The following is a 19,152-nucleotide window of genomic DNA, read 5'->3' as shown; positions in this document are numbered from 1 at the left end:
GGAGTAAAGAGGAAAGGCAAACAGAGTACACTTTTATATACTGGACTGAAAGTTAAAATGTTACAGACATTGAATTATATTGGTCTGCTCATTTCTTAATTGTGAAACTACAAGGCTAGTTGTCATACTCTAATACTCTTTTATTTTTTTCCTCCATCTCTTCCTAGCCAGTGAGACTTTTATCTTTAAAAGACATACCATACATACACACATACATATACACACTCAACATTCACCATAAATACAAATTATTGAACCATCTCATCTGTCTTACCTTATTATAGGAGGTTTTCACCATTGGCACAAATCTTTTTAGTTTTCAGCAGACCATGAGTCAAATTCCAAGTATTCAAGACACAATGAGAAAGTAGCAAAGCCATGACTTGAAATCTCTTTGTTTCATCCATGCAGGATTTCTTCTGCAGGGACCTCATGCTTTGGTGTCACAGAGAAGCGAAACCTTTTGCTTCTTCAAATTATCCCTTTACTTTTTCCCCCCTCTCATACTGTCTTTGAATACATTCATGTTTGTGTTTTATGCAAAGGCATGCATATATGTGCCCAGAATGCTCGTATCACAGATGTCTCTGGCATAGTAAAAAAAATGCAGTGGAGCTAGAAAGACCTACTATGGACCTTTATAAGCTGTGACCTGTGCAACATGTGTAACCTCTCTGAGGCTCAGTTCCCTCATTTGGAAAACAGACAAAAAGCTGTTTTGCCTGTCATGGTTGGGGGGCGGGGCCGGGGCCGGGGGAAGACTGTTGTGAGAGGTAAGGTAGCAATGTAAAGCACCTAACTAACCTACAGTAGACAGAAAATGGTAGACATCATTATTACAGTAACTGCCTAGAATGAAATCTAGATATGACAAAATCTGCTTAGCAAGGCAGGTGTGAGATTGGTCTCTCACCCTAGCAGTAAAACACATTTCATTTAGCATAAGAGGTTCTATAAATCCCATTCAGAAATGGTCAACTCATATCTGCCCATCTGCAGGTTGAAGCAATGTGGCCACGTCTCTTTAATGCTGACTGATGTTCGACTGCATCACAGTGCCCTTGTCATGGGGCTCAGTTAATGCTGAATTCAACTATCTATGTAGATGGAAAGAGCAGAGTCATAGATAATAATTCTGAAGAATATAAATACTTTCTAAATGATTCATTCATTTTTTTTCCATAATAGCTACCTTACTATATTACTTGGGTCTTGGCTGATGTTTGGCATTCTATAAGAATATGTATCAATTGATGATGGGAAGAAACTCATGACTACTCTGACCCAGATATTATAGAAAGCTCTCCTGAGCTTGAATATTTGTTGCATAAAATTTGCAAGGTGAATAACTGGTGGTGGTCCACCACTCTCTAATGTAGGGCACAATAATTATAAAATATTCATTCAATTTAAAAATATTTTCTATGTGTATATCAAGTCCCACCAGTTATGCATCTAGTCTGAATTAGCTCATTAGGTTAGGGTGAACATAGTGCTAAGGAAATCAGAAGATTCATTTTTTTTTTAAAGACCGATTAGCATCTTTCCTTTGGTGCTCCCAAAAAGTCTGTGATAAGGGACCACATGACTATGAATACTGATGTGAAATGCCATCGGTACTGGTGGGTAAATACCATAAAGCAGCAGTCCTCAACCTTTTTGGCACCAAGGATCAGTTTCGTGGAAGACAATTTTTCCACAGCAGGGTGAGGGTTGGTTTCAGGATGAAACTGTTCCATCTCAGATCATCAGGCATTAGTTAGATTCTCATAAGGAGTGGGCAACCTAGATCCCTCACATGTGCAGTTCCCAATAGGGTCTGTGCTTCCATGAGAATCTAATGCCACCGCTGACTTGATAGGAGGCTGAGATCAGGCAGTAATGCTCTATTACTGGCCACTCACCTCCTGCTGTGCGGCCTGATTCATGACTTCCACCAAAAAATGTAATGTCTTTTCTCCTTAACTAAGCACTTACCATGCACTGTGGCCATAATTTTTGCAGTTTGAGAGGCAACAAGAAAATTAGCATAAATTTCTTTTTACTTCACAATTTCACAGACAGAAGATTCATACCATAGATCTGAGCAACCTTAGCATACAATTTTTTTTTCTTTCCTTAAGTCCCTGTGTTCACCTTTTCACTAAAAGGAAGCACTTTATGGCTTCTCTTTGGCATATGTGAATTGCTGGCATCACTACTCTTGTACTTTGGAGCCATCATTAAGTAAAATAAGGGTTCCTTGAACACAAGCTCTGTGACATTGCAAAGGTTAACTGATAACCCAGATAGCTACTAAATGAGGAATGGGCAGGTACAGTCTATAGTGTGGATATGCTGGACAAAGGGAAGGTTCTTGTCCCAGGTGGGACAGAGCAAGATTTCATCATGCTACTCAGAACAGTGTGCAATTTAAAACTTATTAATCATTTATTTCTAGAATTTTCCATTTAATATTTTCAGACCGCAGTTGACCACAGGTGAGTGAAACAGAGGAAATCAGAACCATAGATAAAGGGGGACTACTGTATTGTGAAATCTGTAATGCAATTTTCACTTGTCTTGTTTCAACCAACATAGTCTAGTGCCTGCTAGGTACAAAGGACTCCCTCCCCACCCCGGCAGCATTCTCAAAGTGTAGTATGGATCCCTAAGGGCCCTTTCAAAGGTACACAAAATCCTCCCCTTTCAAACCACATACTCCTGTCAGCCCCGACATGAACCAAAACAATAAACCACAATAGACTGAAAATGCAGAAATGGATATGAGTTCAGTTGTCTTCTGTTAAACCAGACATTAAAGAGATTTGTGAAGAGTGAAACAATATACTCTCTTTACTCAAATTTGTTTTTTTGTTTTGGGAAATGTAGTTATTTTTCATAAAAAGGTTATTTGTTAGCATGTAATGGGTTTATTATTTTCTCAATTAATTAATAAATATTTTAAAATTTTCCTAGTTTTAATTTCTAATATTGTTAGCTGTTGATAGATATGACCCACATAAACAAAAGATCAGGATTTTTGATAATTTTTAAGAATATGAAGGGGTTCTGAAACCAAAGAAAATTTGAGGAGCACTGACTGTTGTACATCTGTCTTATTTAAATCTTACAGCATCCTAATTCCCTTTTCCCTCTTTAATTGTCTTCATAGACTTATCCTTATCTGACATTATGTCATATATTTATTTGTGTTTTATCTGTTTTCTCCATAAGCCAGTCATTTGCCTACTTGTTCTCAGATCCATTCTCTACCTTTCCTGGGCAAAACGTGTTTCCCAGGCTCCTTTGCCGAAGACAGTGGGAAGCACCGGCAGGAGACTGGAGGAGGGAAGCAGACAGCCAGGTATTTTGACCTCCCACCCTACCCTTTGGGGTCAGGCAGTACTGCTATTCACCTTGGCTCCAAGGGACCTCCCCTCTTTGCCCCTGGCTCCTGAGCTCTGGTAACAGCCTCTCTGGCTTTCCTCATCCAAGCCTAAGGTGGCAGTGGCTTCTAGCTCTTGTTATAATATTATACTGTTGCTTTGCCAGCCCAGTTTGTCTTTGGGCTCTCTCAACACTTTTGTGCTAGTTCTCCATGTTAGCTCCTTTCACTGCGCCATCTGGCATGGGGCCTGTTTTCCTGCCTGAAATGTAAGTTCCATGAGGTCTGGGGTTTTGCCTGTCTCACTGTCTCATCTGCTACCATAACCACAGTGTCTCAAGTAAATACTTTTTTTCAAATTAACAGCCCTGTGGGATAAGTGTTAGTGTCATTATTTTATATATCTGAAAAATAAGGCTCAGGCAGAATTTGCTCACCCCAGAGAAGTGGGTCTCAAACTCTAGCTTGAATCAGAATTACCTATAGAGCTTTAAAACACAGATTTCTGGGCCACCTCCAGAATTTCTGATTCGCTAAATATAGGGTGAAACCTATAACTACATTTCTAATAAGTTCCCAAGGGATGCTGATGCTGCTGGTCTAGGACCCACTTTGAGAACTACTACCCTGCATGACACAACTGGAAAGCAGCAGGGCCAGTCCTTATGTCTAGTCTTCCCACTGCATCTTGAAGCATAAGGGTATTTGACACCAAGCTCAACAGTCAGGAACGTGCCACCAAATATATATCAACTCTCTCAATAGCTCACTCTGGGACTGTAGTCCAGATCTCTATTACATTATTCATCCTGTTCTCTATTATTTGTAGTCTATACCACACTGAAAGTAACAAGTTTTTAAGTTTCCAAACATACATAAACTATTTCTTCCTTTCTTTTACTGGTCTATCACTGAACCTTCTCAAACTTCTAAAGGTATTCTTAAATATCAGGATTTAGTATGGGAAAATACCCAACCATATTTGCCATCTTCCCTTTATGATTTTACAGATTTTCACTTTTTCCCCTCTTCCTGAAGGATTCAAGTTAGTCCAACCAGGAATCCTTACTCTTCAATTTCTTAATCACCTTAGAGACCATACCCTGGACCATCTTCTATTCTCATACACCCACCTTGAGTTTCCCCAAGGACTGGGCACTCTGATTTCAAGACTCACAATCAGGGTTTTGATAAGAAGATAACATTTTGGTTTGATTTTAGTATACTTCCCTATCATGCCCAGATAGCTTTATTAGCCCTGGTAGTTGTTAGACTTCAGAAAACCAATATACACATGCCTGGCCTTCTCCTTGAACTGTCAATAATTAACCTTTCAGTACAGTGAAGAACATGAATGTCATATGTGTGATATACATTCTTTACTCTTGCACCTATGCAGACATCACTAATCAACCACAGCATGTTCTCTCTGAGCCCCATCTAAGAACATTATATGGCATAATATTTCAAGAGCACAAGGCCATGGCAGATGTTCTACACCTCCTGTGACATTGGCTCCAGTTTCCAGTAAATGGAAACTTCTGCCTTTGCTACTGTCCTCTGGGAAAAGAAAGAAAAGGGAAGAAAAGAGAAGAAAAGAAAAGAAAAGAAAAGAAAGAGGGAGGGAGGGAGGGAAAGAAGGAAGGAAGGAGGGAAGGAAGGAAAGAAGGAGATAAAATACCCCACATCAACCTGCTTTCTTCCACCTCTTTAGATGTCATTTGTAAATGGAGCTGGGGTATTACAAGGGAAAGCAGTAAATTTTTTCAAGTTAATCATAAAGGTATCTTCACAAGTACATCTGTACTTTAAATATGTACATATATGAAAAAGTGGGCCTAAATTTTTCAACTTGAAAAGAAATGCTTTATCCCAATTTAATCTTTATCATTTCTAGAAAACAGGGAATTATAGCCACTACTTTCATCTTACTTGTTTTTAAGTTATTTTGTTTTTAGAGAGAGGGAAGGTTATAATTTCATCAAATGCAGCTTAAAAAACTCTGTAGCTTTGTAGTAGGCAAGTCTGGATTCTAAACCTGGATCAACCACTTAATATGAGGGTGACTGTGAAAGAAGAAATTTATCTCAGTTTCCTCATTTGAAAATAGGGATAATAATAATGATGGTTAACCAGGACTGCTGTGAGGATTAGAAAAAAAATATAATAAAAGACCTAGCATATTGCTTGGCCCAGAATAAGTAATAAATGCTAGTTAATATAATTATTACTGTATTTTAAGCTTTGGAATTGCCACCTTATTTAAAAAATGGAATGTGTTGCTCCTAGTTGGTATTCAAATTGTGATCAACTGATATTCTAATGGATGGAAAAAATTATTTCTTTTCTGAGATCACTGGAACTATGACATGATCAATAGCTTCTCTCAAGTTTTTCTTCAGCTGGAAAATAAATGTACAAAGGTACTGAAGGTAAAATTCTCCTATGTAATCAAGCAGTAAAAGCTGTAACAAATTAGAGGTTTTTCCTTTTTATATTACTTTGAAAAGGGAAATTATGCTAAAATTTTTTCAGCATTTAATTCTCTACCAAGAACACACTAAGCACTTTATGTGCATTACGTCACTTAATTTTCATAACCTTACAAAGCAAGTGTTATTATTTTTCCCACATCACTTTCTAGATGGGGAGATAGTCTCAGAGAAGTTCAAGGTTTGCCAAGCTTTCACAGGGAGAGCTTACATAAGGAGAGGAGCAGATTTAAATCAGAACTGAAGATGAGCTCTGAGACTTTACACTATTTCTGGAAAACAGAAACAAAGCCAGCAGTCATCCCATGTGCCTTGACAGCTACTGCCCACAGGTAGTTTCTAGGGACTCTGGTACCTCATTGACACATTTGCTCACATTTCTCTTCAAAAACATGGGAAGACAAATGCCCTTGGCTGCAGGCTTTTCCTTCTCCACTTTGAGATGCCAAATATGAATGGCTTATCTGAGGGCCATAATAGGTAAGTCCCCAATATTTAACCACTTCTTTTCTTCCTGGTAACTGTAGTAGAATTCCCTGGCTGGGCCAAGCAATCAAGGAGATATTGAAGAAAGTGATCCACAAGTAATTCTCAGTGGTCCCCAGACACTGAGGCCCCATGGTGCTGTCACATCAGGCATTAGGGTGCCATCACTTCAGCTGCACCAGAGGATAAGCAGGAGCCTGCCATTGCTGGCAGATTGTCAAGGGATATGACCCAGGGGGTGGGCAACAAAATGAACACCTGACTCTTGGCTGGAGCTTCTCTCTTAATTCATTGCTGCTTTCCAGTCCTGATGACCTGGGCTGGATGATGTAGAAACACCAGAAGCCTATTGCTGCTTTTGAATAATGGCTATTTCTTTTCCTGAGAAAAAACTAACAATTCTGACTTGTGTCTCTGTGAAGGCAAATGTTTTCATCACCAAAGGCCTGAACTAAGGATCAGTTAGACACATCACTAAGGAGATATTCCCATAATAAAAGGACTCTTTGCCAAGTTTTCTTTAAATATTGAACTCTCAGAGAAATAAAAATACTAGCCAAGTGACAAAAAATTCAACTGCCTCCCAATTTTGGGGAATACATCTGTTTTTTAAATATGAACTATGTGGCATCCACCAATTCATTTACACTTGCACCATAGTAATAGTTTGCCATGTGTCTACTTCGTACCGAATGTTATGCTGGGTGCTGCATCCTGCAGCAGAAAGACGATGGAACTGGCTTTGTGCAGGCCACTCGTGCTATGCCTGTGAAATGCCTTCTAAAGTGCTATTAGGAACTCCTTCCTGACTCTAGCTGTCAAGGCCAAGCAACGCCAATCTCATCCCATGAATGTCTACCTTTCCTTCCATTTGTTCCACAAGATTTAGCAAAAGATGACGGGAACATGGATGGTCAACTCCACAGCAAAATGCTTGAGATAATTATGGACTTTTGATCCTTAGTTCTTTCCCTTCTAACCTTGATTTACCTGATAAATCTATTATATCACACTGAGGCTATGATACTGAGGGAACTAATGTTTAAAGCTTACTGCTCTGTGTCCTAGCATTGTGTCAGGGTTTCACACGTAGCTTATTATTTTATATTCTTAACAATCCCATGAAGCAGGTACCTGTATATGCATTTTACAGATGAGAAGACAGGCTCAGAGAGACTAAAAATATGCTAGTAAAAGTTATCATCAGGATTCAAACTCAGGTCTAACAGAAACTAATACTTCTGTTCCTTTTAACTACTCCATCCCCTTCCCAAACTAGCTGTTCTTCCCAGAGCATCCCACTTATTAAGGGGAAAATATGATTATGTGAAAGAAAATAAGGATAGAATTATTCATTAGAATAGGAGATTAGCATGAAGTTTTTTTTAAGATATAACACCCAAAAGGTCCTGTCTGCAGAGACCTTTGCAGATAATACACGTCCTTATGCCTACAAAGGTTTGTTGAAGGAAAAGCTTGTGAATCACTTTCTACACATGGGGGTGTAAGGCAGGCTAATAATTTGGCCTTCTGGCAAAATGACATTATATAAGTATCTGTAAACTCTCTATCTAGAGGGGAGGCAGAGCACTGGTGGGCAGGGCGGAAAGAAGCCCCCTGGTGTCAGGGCCCTGCCGATACACCCCTTAAAGCTTGGCACTTAGACAGCATATGCCTCTCCAAGCTCTACCGACCTCTACAGTACAGGCTTCGTTGACTAAGGAAGGATGCCATGGCTACAAATGACCAATGACCAGTGGAATAAAAGCAGCAGATGCCCCCATCCCCACCTCATCCCCATCCTATTATGGCCTTTGTTTATAATCTCTGGCTTCCACTGAATATCACATATCCCATTTCCCTTCCCAGCTGGTGCTGAGATGTAACAACGTGTCACCTGAGATACAGCCCATTAAAATTACATAGCACAGGTAACGGAGAATCCAGTGCAGGTCAGGACAGCAGGTAATTAGCCGTAACTTACAGAGCAGTCTTCAGGCGCTCTAAGGGCCTCCTGCCTTTACTCCCCTTCGTTTCTACTTCTTTGCATTCTGGAGGCCCTTTACAGAGGTATCTCCTGGGATTTGTTCAGCAGGGGTGGTTATTTAACACTGTTCTCATTAATTCAGCCACCAAGTCATTGCAGTATTGGGTTCACAAAGTTGTGGTGGGGAACTGTGACCATCATAAGAGACCATCAATTCTCCAGCAGCCAGTGGGGTGCAGGGAGTGGATTCAGCTGTCTCTGCATGTTTTCCAAAATAGACAACTGAATAAACTTGGGTAGCATCAGAATCTAGAGGAGGCAAGTTCTTAAAAGGAACAGAATCTTTGATTTCCTGCCAGTAAGGGCCCAGTAGAGTTTGCATCAGGTGCAGGGCCCTGGCTGTTTTCAAGTCCCCTCCTGTGGTGGTTTTGTCTCAAGGCATTCCTTAGAGAGGATTTAACATGTATTACAACAGGCAGGGCAAGCCAAGAGTGATGTTGACTCTAGGGTAAGAACACTACAGACATGAGATGTTGGAGTCATTGAGAGCATGGGTTTTGGAGTTGGGACACCTTGGGTCTGAAACTCAGTTCTGCCTGTGTGACCCTGGGCAAGTTACTTAATCCTTTTGAGTCTTAGTTTTCTCACCTGTGAAATGGAAATTATACTACCTGCCTTACAGGGTTATTTTACAGATTAAATGACATAATGCAGGTGTATTAGTCTGTTTTCATTTTGTTGATAAAGACATCCCCAAGAGTGGGCAACTTATAAAGAAAAAGAGGTTTAATGGACTCACTGGGGTGAGGAGGCTGGGGAGGCCTCACAATAATGGTGGAAAGCAAAAGGCACATCTTCCATGGCAGCAGACAAGGGAGAACGAGAACCAAGAGAAAGGGGTTTCCCTTGTAAAACCATCAGATCTTGTGAGACTTATTCACTACCCATGAGAACAGTATGGGGGAAACTGGCCCTGTGATTCAATTATCTCCCACTGGGTCCTTCCCACAATGCGTGGGAATTATGGGAGCTATAATTCAAGATGAGATTTGGGGTGGGACACAGCCAAAACATGTCAGCAGATAAAGTGTTTAAGGTAGCAAGCATTCAGAAAATGGCAGCTTTATTGGTACGCCTTCTCAACTGGTAAATTCTTAGGAAGCCAGTTTACTAGATCCCACAGGTGAATTGTGTTTCCAGAGCCTTGGAAAAACTTGCCAGTGCATTAGGGTATTATGGGGGCTCCGTTATTGTAGTAAGTAGTCTGCAAACACTTTTCCCATCCTCTTGAAGGATCAAATCTAGGTAACCGGCCGGGCGCGGTGGCTCAAGCCCGTAATCCCAGCACTTTGGGAGGCCGAGACGGGCGGATCACGAGGTCAGGAGATCGAGACCATCCTGGCTAACACGGTGAAACCCCGTCTCTACTAAAAAATACAAAAAACTAGCCGGACGAGGTGGCGGGCGCCTGTAGTCCCAGCTACCCGGGAGGCTGAGGCAGGAGAATGGCGTAAAACCCGGGAGGGGGAGCTTGCAGTGAGCTGAGATCCGGCCACTGCACTCCAGCCTGGGCGACAGAGCGAGACTCCGTCTCAGAAAAAAAAAAAAAATCTAGGTAACCTTGCCCAACATTATTTTAATGAGTAGCTTATCCCAGCTATGACTAATAGGCTATATCCCCAATTCTCCTGGGGAGATGTGACTAATAGGCTATCTCCCCAGTTCTCCTGGGTAGGAACAGGTTGTTCCTACCTTCTGCTGAGGTTAGCTGGTTTGACACTGGACATGGGCAGGTTTACTATTCAGTCTCCTGGAAATCAAGTGAGAAGACACTTCCTAGTAGATGTCTCTCTAGAGTTAGATGCTCATCTGTGAAGCTGGGAGCCTAAAGAAATACTGGAATTTTCCAAAGACTCTGAGAGATGTCAACCTGAAGTATTTATAACCCTCATCACAGAGTGATTCAACAATGAAGACTGATGATTTTTTAAAATCTTGTTGAGTCTTTTAAAGCATATTTTATTTTCCTGAGGATACGGTTCAAAAATTGTCTAATAGTCTCCAAGAGTTAAAAGGAAATGTATACTGAGAGAGAGACAACTAACATGTATTTTTCAGCAACTCTTATGTCTCAGGCTCTGGGATGGGTGTTTTTATTCATACTGCCTCGTTTAATCCTTACAACAGTCCTGTGGAGGTCAGAATTATAACCCTTAGTTTACAAATGAATGGAAACTTAGAGGTAAAGTCACACAGCAGCTTCTAAGTGACAGAGCTAATTGATTAAACCCAAGTCTATCTACAAGTCCAGTACTAGTGCCGCCATACTGTAAATATATTTTGTTGATGCTTATTCTGTCTAGGCAGCATTATAAATATTTCTATCAAAATAAAAAACATGTGAGAGACATACAATAGAAAATAAAAACTTGGCTGGGAGCTGTTGCTTACGTCTGTAATCCCAGCACTTTGGGAGGTCAAGGCGGGCGGATCACCTGAGGTCAGGAGTTCGAGACCAGCCTGGCCAAGATGGCGAAACCCCATCTCTACTAAAAAAATATAAAAATCAACAGGGCATGATGGCAGGTGCCTGTAAGCCCAGCTACTCAGCGGGCTGAGACAGGAGAATCACTTGAACCTGGGAGGCGGAGGTTGCAGTGAGCCAAGATCGTGCCATTGCACTCCGGCCTGGGCAACAGAGTGAGACTCTGTCTCAAAAATTAAAAAAAAAAAAAAAAAAAAAACTTAAAATGTAAAGGTTAATCATAAACTCAACTCCCCAACATCCCATGTCTGAGAAGATTATCCCTATGGTTGACACGTTTTTATATTCTCAGATCCCTTGCCACAGCATGTGAGGGAGGATGAGACTCAGCTGTAGTCTCATGGGAAAGGTTGCCAAAGGGATGCAACTATTTCCATAATGCACTTGACCACTGAACAGACTACTCATTTTAGAAATATGTACAGAGTCAATTTAGAGCAAATAGACATTCTGGGCATTATGTAAACTGCTTGAGAACAGAGGCTCTGCCTACTTTGCTCTCTCTTGGAACCTAAAATAGGTGCTCAGCAAACACTCACTGAAAGAATAAATTAATAAAAAATGGCATTACCAGGGAGTTATGGGCCAGCAGAGGGTTTTCATGAGGCTAAGTCATCTGCTGCCCAGTCTTAGAATGGAACACGGGAATATTTACGGTACCTGGACACAGCCCTCAGGCATTTTAGTGATAATTAAAAAATAATAATAGTCAGAAAAAGAATCCTTTATCTAGAAGTTCTAGCCAAAAAAGCAAAAACAAAACAGGTCTTATGAAATTTTCTCCATCCTAAACAACCTCGTAAAACCATTCATTGAAAAGCTTTTATCGTGTGAAGGGGAATCTGTGAAATAATAATACATGCTATGAATGGTAGCATAGGACAAACGCATAGATTTCTGGCCAGATACTCATGAGCTCAAACCCTGACTCCTAAACATGTATTAGCTGTACAACCTAGGGAAAGCCCTTCAGCTTGTTTAAATGTCAGCATCTTCACTGGTAAAATGGAATATTAACTTCATTTTTACTTTACTGGGTTGTAAGAATTAAGAAACATTAACAGTAGCAGGCACAGAGCCTGGTATTTAGGAGGCTCAATAGATGTGAATTCCCTCCCTCAGTTCCCTCCCTTGCTTTTTCCTTGTTCTTTCCTGCCCTGACACCCACTTATTCTAAAACCCCAGAGGTAAGTGACATCGTGTAATTGTTTTATACATGTTCTTATTCCTTCTTTTCAAAGACTTTTTAAAAATCCATGAGTTGGAGGACCTCTAAGTTTGCTACTGGCTTTTTTCTATCAGGTCTAAAATATTAAATCCTATTATAAAACAGAAAAACAGGGAAGCTGGGGGCTGGACCATAAAAATTACTGTAATTAGTCAGGCAATATAATTTTTTAAGTCATGGCTTTCTATTTTACTGTCTTGGCTGTGATCTCTAAAAATGGTTAAAGAAATATAATTGAAAAGGAGGTGGCCCTTGCTTCAGAAGTTACTGCTGTTTTAAGGGCTTTCACAGGGACATCTGTTGGATTTTTAACAAAAGAAGCCAGAAAGTTTCAAGAGAGAGTAAGGGAAACTATGGTTTACAAGGTATCCACATCTGTTTGGTATTCTGCCATCTGAGAAAGTTCGACTTCTGAAATAGCACGGGTCGCCTAGTTAAGCTTGAATCTAGGAACAGATGAAAGCTTTCTTTCCTCAGTGTTTCAATGGTAGAGATCAACAGCTGTTTATATCCTTTAATATCTAACTAAGGATGAAGCTTTCACATCTGTCAGTATTTTCCGGTTCTATTTCCTTGGATCACAGTGGGGAGGAGATGAAGTTTGAACCCCTCCCAATTCCCAAGCAGAAACACAGAAATATGCCCAGTATTCAAAGCTGTAATTCTAAGCAGAACTCTCCATTTCTCATTCACCCAGGGTCCTGTTTGCTTAGAATTCTTCTTTTGCTTTACCCTGACAGATATCTTGATTATTTCCATGATAATGACTCATGACAGCACGAAGATCAAAAAGAAGAAAAGTAGGCTGGAATCAGGGGGAGGAAAAAGAGGAGGAAATGGAGTGTAACAGAGAAAGTGGCTCCTAATAATAAGTTCTTCCAAAAGACCACAACAATAGCATCTGAGGGCAAATCACAGACGTGAGCAGGAGGTTGAAGACCCTCATAGTGAAGGTGGATGGTGAAGGTGTGTACTGACCCTAACATTTCACCTTGGAAAAGTTAAACAGAGAAAATGGAACCCTATGGAAGCAAGGTGCAGGAAATATCCAGGAATGAAAAAAAAAAAGGATTCAGAAACATTTGTTTAACTTTGCTCTGATCACCAGAATCATACATGTGTTGGGCCTTTATAAAGATTATTTTTCCATCCATCCATCCATCCATCCATCCATCCATCCATCCATCCATCCAATAACTTAAAAGTTACCAGGACTAGACTTAGTGGGGGATAGTCAGATGAATTAGACATATTGCATAATTTAAAGAGCTAGCATTTTAATGGATGAAAGCCTTCACAGAGGACATGGTATCTGAGCTGAACCTCAAAGGATACATGAGAATTCACGAGACAGAGAAGTGAGTGATTATGGAAGAAGAAAAAAACATGAATAAAACCAGAGTTGTAAGAAACAGACCATTTCTGGGGGAATGAAAAATTCTGAGTGGTTACAATAAATAGAGGATGCTTATTAAAAGTACAGGTTCATAAAGAACTCAAATAACTCAAATGTAAGAAAACAAATAACTCAATTTAAAAATGGGCAAAGGATCTGAGATATTTCTCAAAAGAAGACATACAAATGACTAACAGGTATATGAATGAATAAAGAAAATATGGTATATATATACAATGGAATACTATTCAGCCTTAAAAAATAAGTAAATCCTGTCATTTGTGACATAAATGAACCTGGAGAACATATGTTAAGTGAAATAAGCCTGGCATAGAATAACAAATACTGAATAGTTTCTCTTATATGTGGAATCTAAAAAAGTTGATCTCATAGAAGTAGAGAGTTAGAATGGTGATTACCAGAGGCTGGAGGTATTGAGAGGGCGTTGGGGAGATGTTGGTCAAAAAATACAAAACTTCAGTTAGATAGAAAGCGTAAACTCAAGAGATAAATTATACAATGTGGTGACTACAGTTTTCTTTTTTAAAAAGTGCAGGCTTTTAGGTCTCACCTAAGAGATTCTGATTTAGTTGTTAAGGGGGAAGAGAGGATCAAGGAATTTGCGTTTTGAACGGAAGGCCCAAATAATTCTGATATAAACAAAAGTTTGACAACTGCAATATATACAGCTTAACATTTTCCAAAAGATACTAATGGTCTTTCATTAATTAAAAAAAAAGGTACCAGTGTCAAATTAGGAACCACCACATATTACTCTTTTCTTGGAAATTCAATAATGCACATTGGCATATTAAAAGTCCTATGGTAAAGAAATCAATTTCACTCAGCATTTCCCAAACTTATTTTTCCTTGGGGAAAGAAATCTTTAAGATCTCTCAAAATACAAGTATGCAATGGAAGATATTTGGGGTAGAGCTGAAACAGAGGATTCTCACCAGGTAAGCATGTTCCCTAAGCACACTGAATGACTAAGAAAATGTCTAGAAAAATAAAGCAAAGTCAATTACTCTGGGGGAAATAGAGGCATCCATTAATTTCTTCCAAGCAAAGCCTAAAACCACCTATGATGTCCTGTTTTCCAGCCAGACAGCCAGAAACTTTCTCTTTCTCAAGTAACACACCATGGCTTTGTACTATGATTTCTGGTCAGCAATTCTATGGGGTAGCCACAATTGCAGAGAGAACAGGAGTATGCAGAATTCAAAGCATACAGGTGCAGACACAAGGGAAAGGACAAAGAGGAGGTATCCTTGCCTACATTTATTTATCTTTATTGCTATTACATGTTCAGCACAGAGCATTGGCAGTTGCTAGTAAGGCTTTTGGAAAAGAAAAAATCCTTTCAGCTCCAAAAGTAGCCTATGACAGTCAATGAAAAGTGCAAAAGACATGAACCTAAGAAATTTCCACTACTCTGAGGTGCTTAATATTATGCCCAGGGGAGTTTTTGAAACCTGCCTTCTTCCTCCTATGCTGTGAACTGGGGTATTTGCCCTGCCATACAACGTACCTCCTTCCTGTTAAGAAGGAGTAGGAGAGAGAGAAGCATGAGAGAACTGGACAAGTCAAAGCAACACCAGGATCCTGACAAATTGGTTTGTGTGCTGAATATTTCAAGATGTACATACTGTATCAATCAATTTATACACTTTTTTTCTGGTATAAACTTAATTACTTCCATACACCTCCTTCTCAACTTTCTATATGCTATGTGGGGACACATCCTACCCCAATCTAGAGGTGATTTCAACAGTGTGTTTTTTGTACTCCAAACATCTCAGGCTTTTAAATCATACTTTCCAATAGCACAAGTATTTTTTCAATCATTCTACAAATATTTCCTGAGTGTCTACAAAGTTGCAGGGCATTATGCTAGGCACTAGAGCTACAACAGCACAAATAGGAGATTGTGGATTCCTATTGAGCCTACAGCATAAAACACTGAATTCTAAATTCAGTGTGAAAGTGCATGGAAAAATCTAATGACCAGCATCATAAAGACATGTAAGAGACAGAAAAGACTGACTGGTCCTTACTTTAGAAGTGTTTTAGCCCATAGCACAAGGCAAACAAAATAAATTGCATTTCAAGTGTCGAAGTGTATCCAGAAGTTATGCAAGGGTTAAAGTAAACAGCACAGCCTGGAATTAACAACCTAGGATTAGAAGAGGGAGGAGAATTCCAGGATCTCTTTTTCCCCAGATTTTGAACCCCAGTTTGTTTGATCCCCAAACAAATCTATGAATTTTCACACTGGGATTTCTTAATCCTGAGTTATAAATACCAGTAACTACATCAGAGTCCATGTAACTTTGGTTAATTAACCAAAAAATAATAATCTTATCAAGATAACTGAGTCTGACATCTAGTCCTAAGAAAGCCAACACAATCACATCTGACATTTCACCAAGTCAGTGTTCCCCAGCATGTGGTATGTGTACCACTGGAGTCCACAAAATAAATGTAAGTGGTCCATAAATTTTTTTTTTTTTCATTTCAACGAGGCTCTTATATATCACTCACTACAGGTACGTGAGTGATGGAATTAACGCGTGGGTGCTACCTAGCATTCAAAGGCAGTCTGCAAATTTTCATAGTGAGGGTTGTGAGGGTGACAAAAAGCTGAGTGCTGGTAATGAACTTACCCACACATGTTGGAAATATTTCCTCGTTGTTGATCTGAACCTCAATCCAATCCATAAGAAGGTTCATGTACTGGGGGGCTGGCAGTGCTGTTGGCTTCTTATACTTGAGGTCATCCTGCCACCGATACTCATATTTGGGGCCCCCTGACATCACAGGGCAGGTCCGCTCGGTGCAGAACTCACAGATGGTGCCATAGATGAGGTTGATCCGATTGAAGAAGTCCACCACATGTACCGCCACCCAATCATTCTGGTCCTCCCCACTGGGTAGCTGCACAGCTGCCTTCAGGTCCACACCCGAGTTGAGGGATGCCTGAGCCCGTTTGTGCAGCTCAAACCTCTGTGTGCCAGGTTCAAATTTCCTCTTGGGTCGGAAGGTCTTGTCCTTGTTGAATACCTGCTTCAGGGCTATGGACATGGTCTTCTCTTTCGCTTCCTTTCTTTTGCAGGAAGCAAAAAGGCACCTGGAACTTTTTAAGGAGAGATCACAGCCCAACAGGGTTTTCCACTGCCAGCACTCAGGCCCCAGTCTTACAGCCTGTAGCTTTTAAGCTCTTTTAAACAGCCCCTTCCATCTTCCTCTTGAATGATTTCCAAGGGAACCTCATGTTCTTTCCTAAAGGTAGAAGAGAAAAGGGAACACATGAGTGCCCACTTTGCCTTTAAAAATGACAGTCTTCAACCTGATTTCTACCTTGCGTTCTTGGCTATGCCCACTCTCCATCCAGGTATATGGACATGGTGGTTAAGCCACTGCCCTGTGACTCTGTACTGTTGATGCAAACCATGCAAATAACTAAAGAAGAAAAGGCATCACACTTGTTTTGTTCATGGCTTTGTCAAATCTCTACTGGCTCTTCTTTGTGTGATCATAGGCTTAGTGGACCTTTCCAAGGTGTTAAGGATGAACATGTTGATCAATGGCCTGATCCTATCCCACATGTGCTAGTTTTTAGAGCCCCACCCCCCAACAGCCCCTATTAAGTAGGCATGGGGACACTTCCCCCATCCTTCTAGATACAGATGATGGAAGAGGCTAATAAGAATGTCTCTCCTAGGAATTTGGAAAAAGGACTCAGTCTTGGTTGGGCATTAGCGATGTGGCATTGGGTGAGAAGTGGTGAAAACTGGTAGAATCTTGTTCGGACTGTGTGTAGTGCAGTTGAGAAAGCTGCTCTACAGAGCCACGGAGGAAGAGGAGAAAAAGAAGGAGGTGGAGAAAGTGGCTGCCGATACACAGAGAAACAGAGACAAGAGCCTAAGCGAACACAGGGAGAGGAAGACAAGAGAAAAAGAGAGACAGTGAGAAGAACTAATCCTGATAATCTTCTAGAAACTGGTTCCAATTCCTTTTGAAGCCTAGCTGTGCTTCATGCCTTTTGCGATCCATTCACTTTTCCTGAATTAGTCAAAGCCCTTATTTTATTTCAGCTGACTTGAGTTGGTTCTGTTTCTTGCCAAACATTCCTAACTATGCCAGTATTTGTCACCTTCCAATGTGCCATCCTTATACCCTTCATCTCACATCTTAGACAGCACTTTGAGGCAGAACTGTCCAATAGAGCTTTCTGTTTCCATGACAATGCAAATGTTCTATATCTATGATGTCCAATACGGTACCCACTAGACACATGTGGCTATTGAGCATATGAAATGTGGCTAATGTGACTAAGGAACAGAATTCTATATTTTATTTAATTTTAATGAATTTAAACTTGAACAGGCGCTCACAGCTACCACACTGGATGGCACAGCTCTGACATCTTCAACGCTCTCTTCGCCACTAACTTGTTCATCCTCACAAAAATCTGGTGAGGTTTATAGTTTTATAATAGGTCTAATAGATTTATAGTGGGTATCATTCTTCCTGGGTCTCCAAGAGATACAATTACTTGCCTAACAAGATCCCATAGCTAGGGGGGCGTGCTGTTAGATTGAAATTTAGTTTGTTGACTCCTAGCAAATGCTTTCTCTACATGGCCATATATTCCAAAAAGTAATGGACTTCAACTTGTCTTTCCTACTGATTTACAAACTTGTTTTACCCAGAGCGTCTATCCACATATTCCCCAAAGACTGCTGTATAGATTGGTTGGAGGTGAAGGCTATGTTCTGTGGCCTTGAAAAAGAGAGGAGATAACTGATCCACTCACAGGTCAAGCCCCAACAAAATGAGCCAACAGCTGTGGCCAGATTCAGAAGAGCCCAACACGGAATGTGTTAAAATGGGCTTGGAGCACGATCCCACTAAGTGCTTTCTCCCTGCCTGTAAGGGGTTCTGCCATTCCACACTCAAACAGGGCTTGATGATACTTTCAACCTTAAATTATTGAGGCCAATATACCTAAGACATCCTGATTTCCCCTTATGAACTCTGCCCTTGGCTCAGAATTGCTAGCGAGGCAGCCAAATGCCCTGCCTCCCACCCCTAGTCCCAAGGCCTCTGGCTCTGTGCCTGCTCACTTCCTCCCTTTTAATCCCACCCTCTTCCTAATAGGTTTTCACTGAAATGCCATATCCGCAAGGTGGTATTTTTTTCCTATTCACAGGACATTGACCATTGACCCACCCCCCACCAAAGAGATCCATGTGGAAAAGCAGGTCACATGAAATTTTCTGCCTGAGAGAGTCTGTGAAATCACACTTCTGGGTACCCTGGAATAGGACCTATAAGGATATCAACACATAAACTCTGCAAAGTCTAGAGAAAGAATGGAGTGATCTCTGTTCCTGAAGAATACCTTCCTAAAGGCTTAGCTTGCCTGAAAACAGGCTTAAGAAACCTGAGGATTTTAGAAGGAAATTTCCAAAATAAAAGAATGAGCTAGAGGTTGGAAACACAGAGAAAGGATGGTGAGGACTTGTTTTTTAAAAAATAGACAATAATCCTTCTATGTCTCAAATGCTTAATTGCTGACAGTAAAATGGTAACCACTGAACAGTTGCCCCCTCAAGTCTTGAACAAATAAAACTTGCTCTTCTGTT

The 19,152-nt window shown here is 40.5% G+C and overlaps 1 protein-coding gene across 4 annotated transcripts in view; it reads right to left on the bottom strand.

Moving 5' to 3' along the window:
- The window catches only part of MOB3B (MOB kinase activator 3B), a 202,616-nt gene that overhangs the window by 111,151 nt on the left and 72,313 nt on the right, over positions 1-19,152 (bottom strand). For all 4 annotated transcript variants that reach the window (XM_074017358.1, XM_074017356.1, XM_065530433.1 and 1 more), the window contains one exon: positions 16,168-16,783. In XM_074017358.1, the coding sequence (XP_073873459.1) occupies positions 16,168-16,585 (418 nt within the window). In that variant the 5' untranslated portion in view covers positions 16,586-16,783. The remainder of the gene's footprint in view (positions 1-16,167; positions 16,784-19,152) is intronic.

Source organism: Macaca fascicularis, chromosome 15, assembly GCF_037993035.2.
Source record: "Macaca fascicularis isolate 582-1 chromosome 15, T2T-MFA8v1.1".
Taxonomy (NCBI): domain Eukaryota; kingdom Metazoa; phylum Chordata; class Mammalia; order Primates; family Cercopithecidae; genus Macaca; species Macaca fascicularis.
This window is presented reverse-complemented; position numbering and strand designations above follow the sequence as displayed.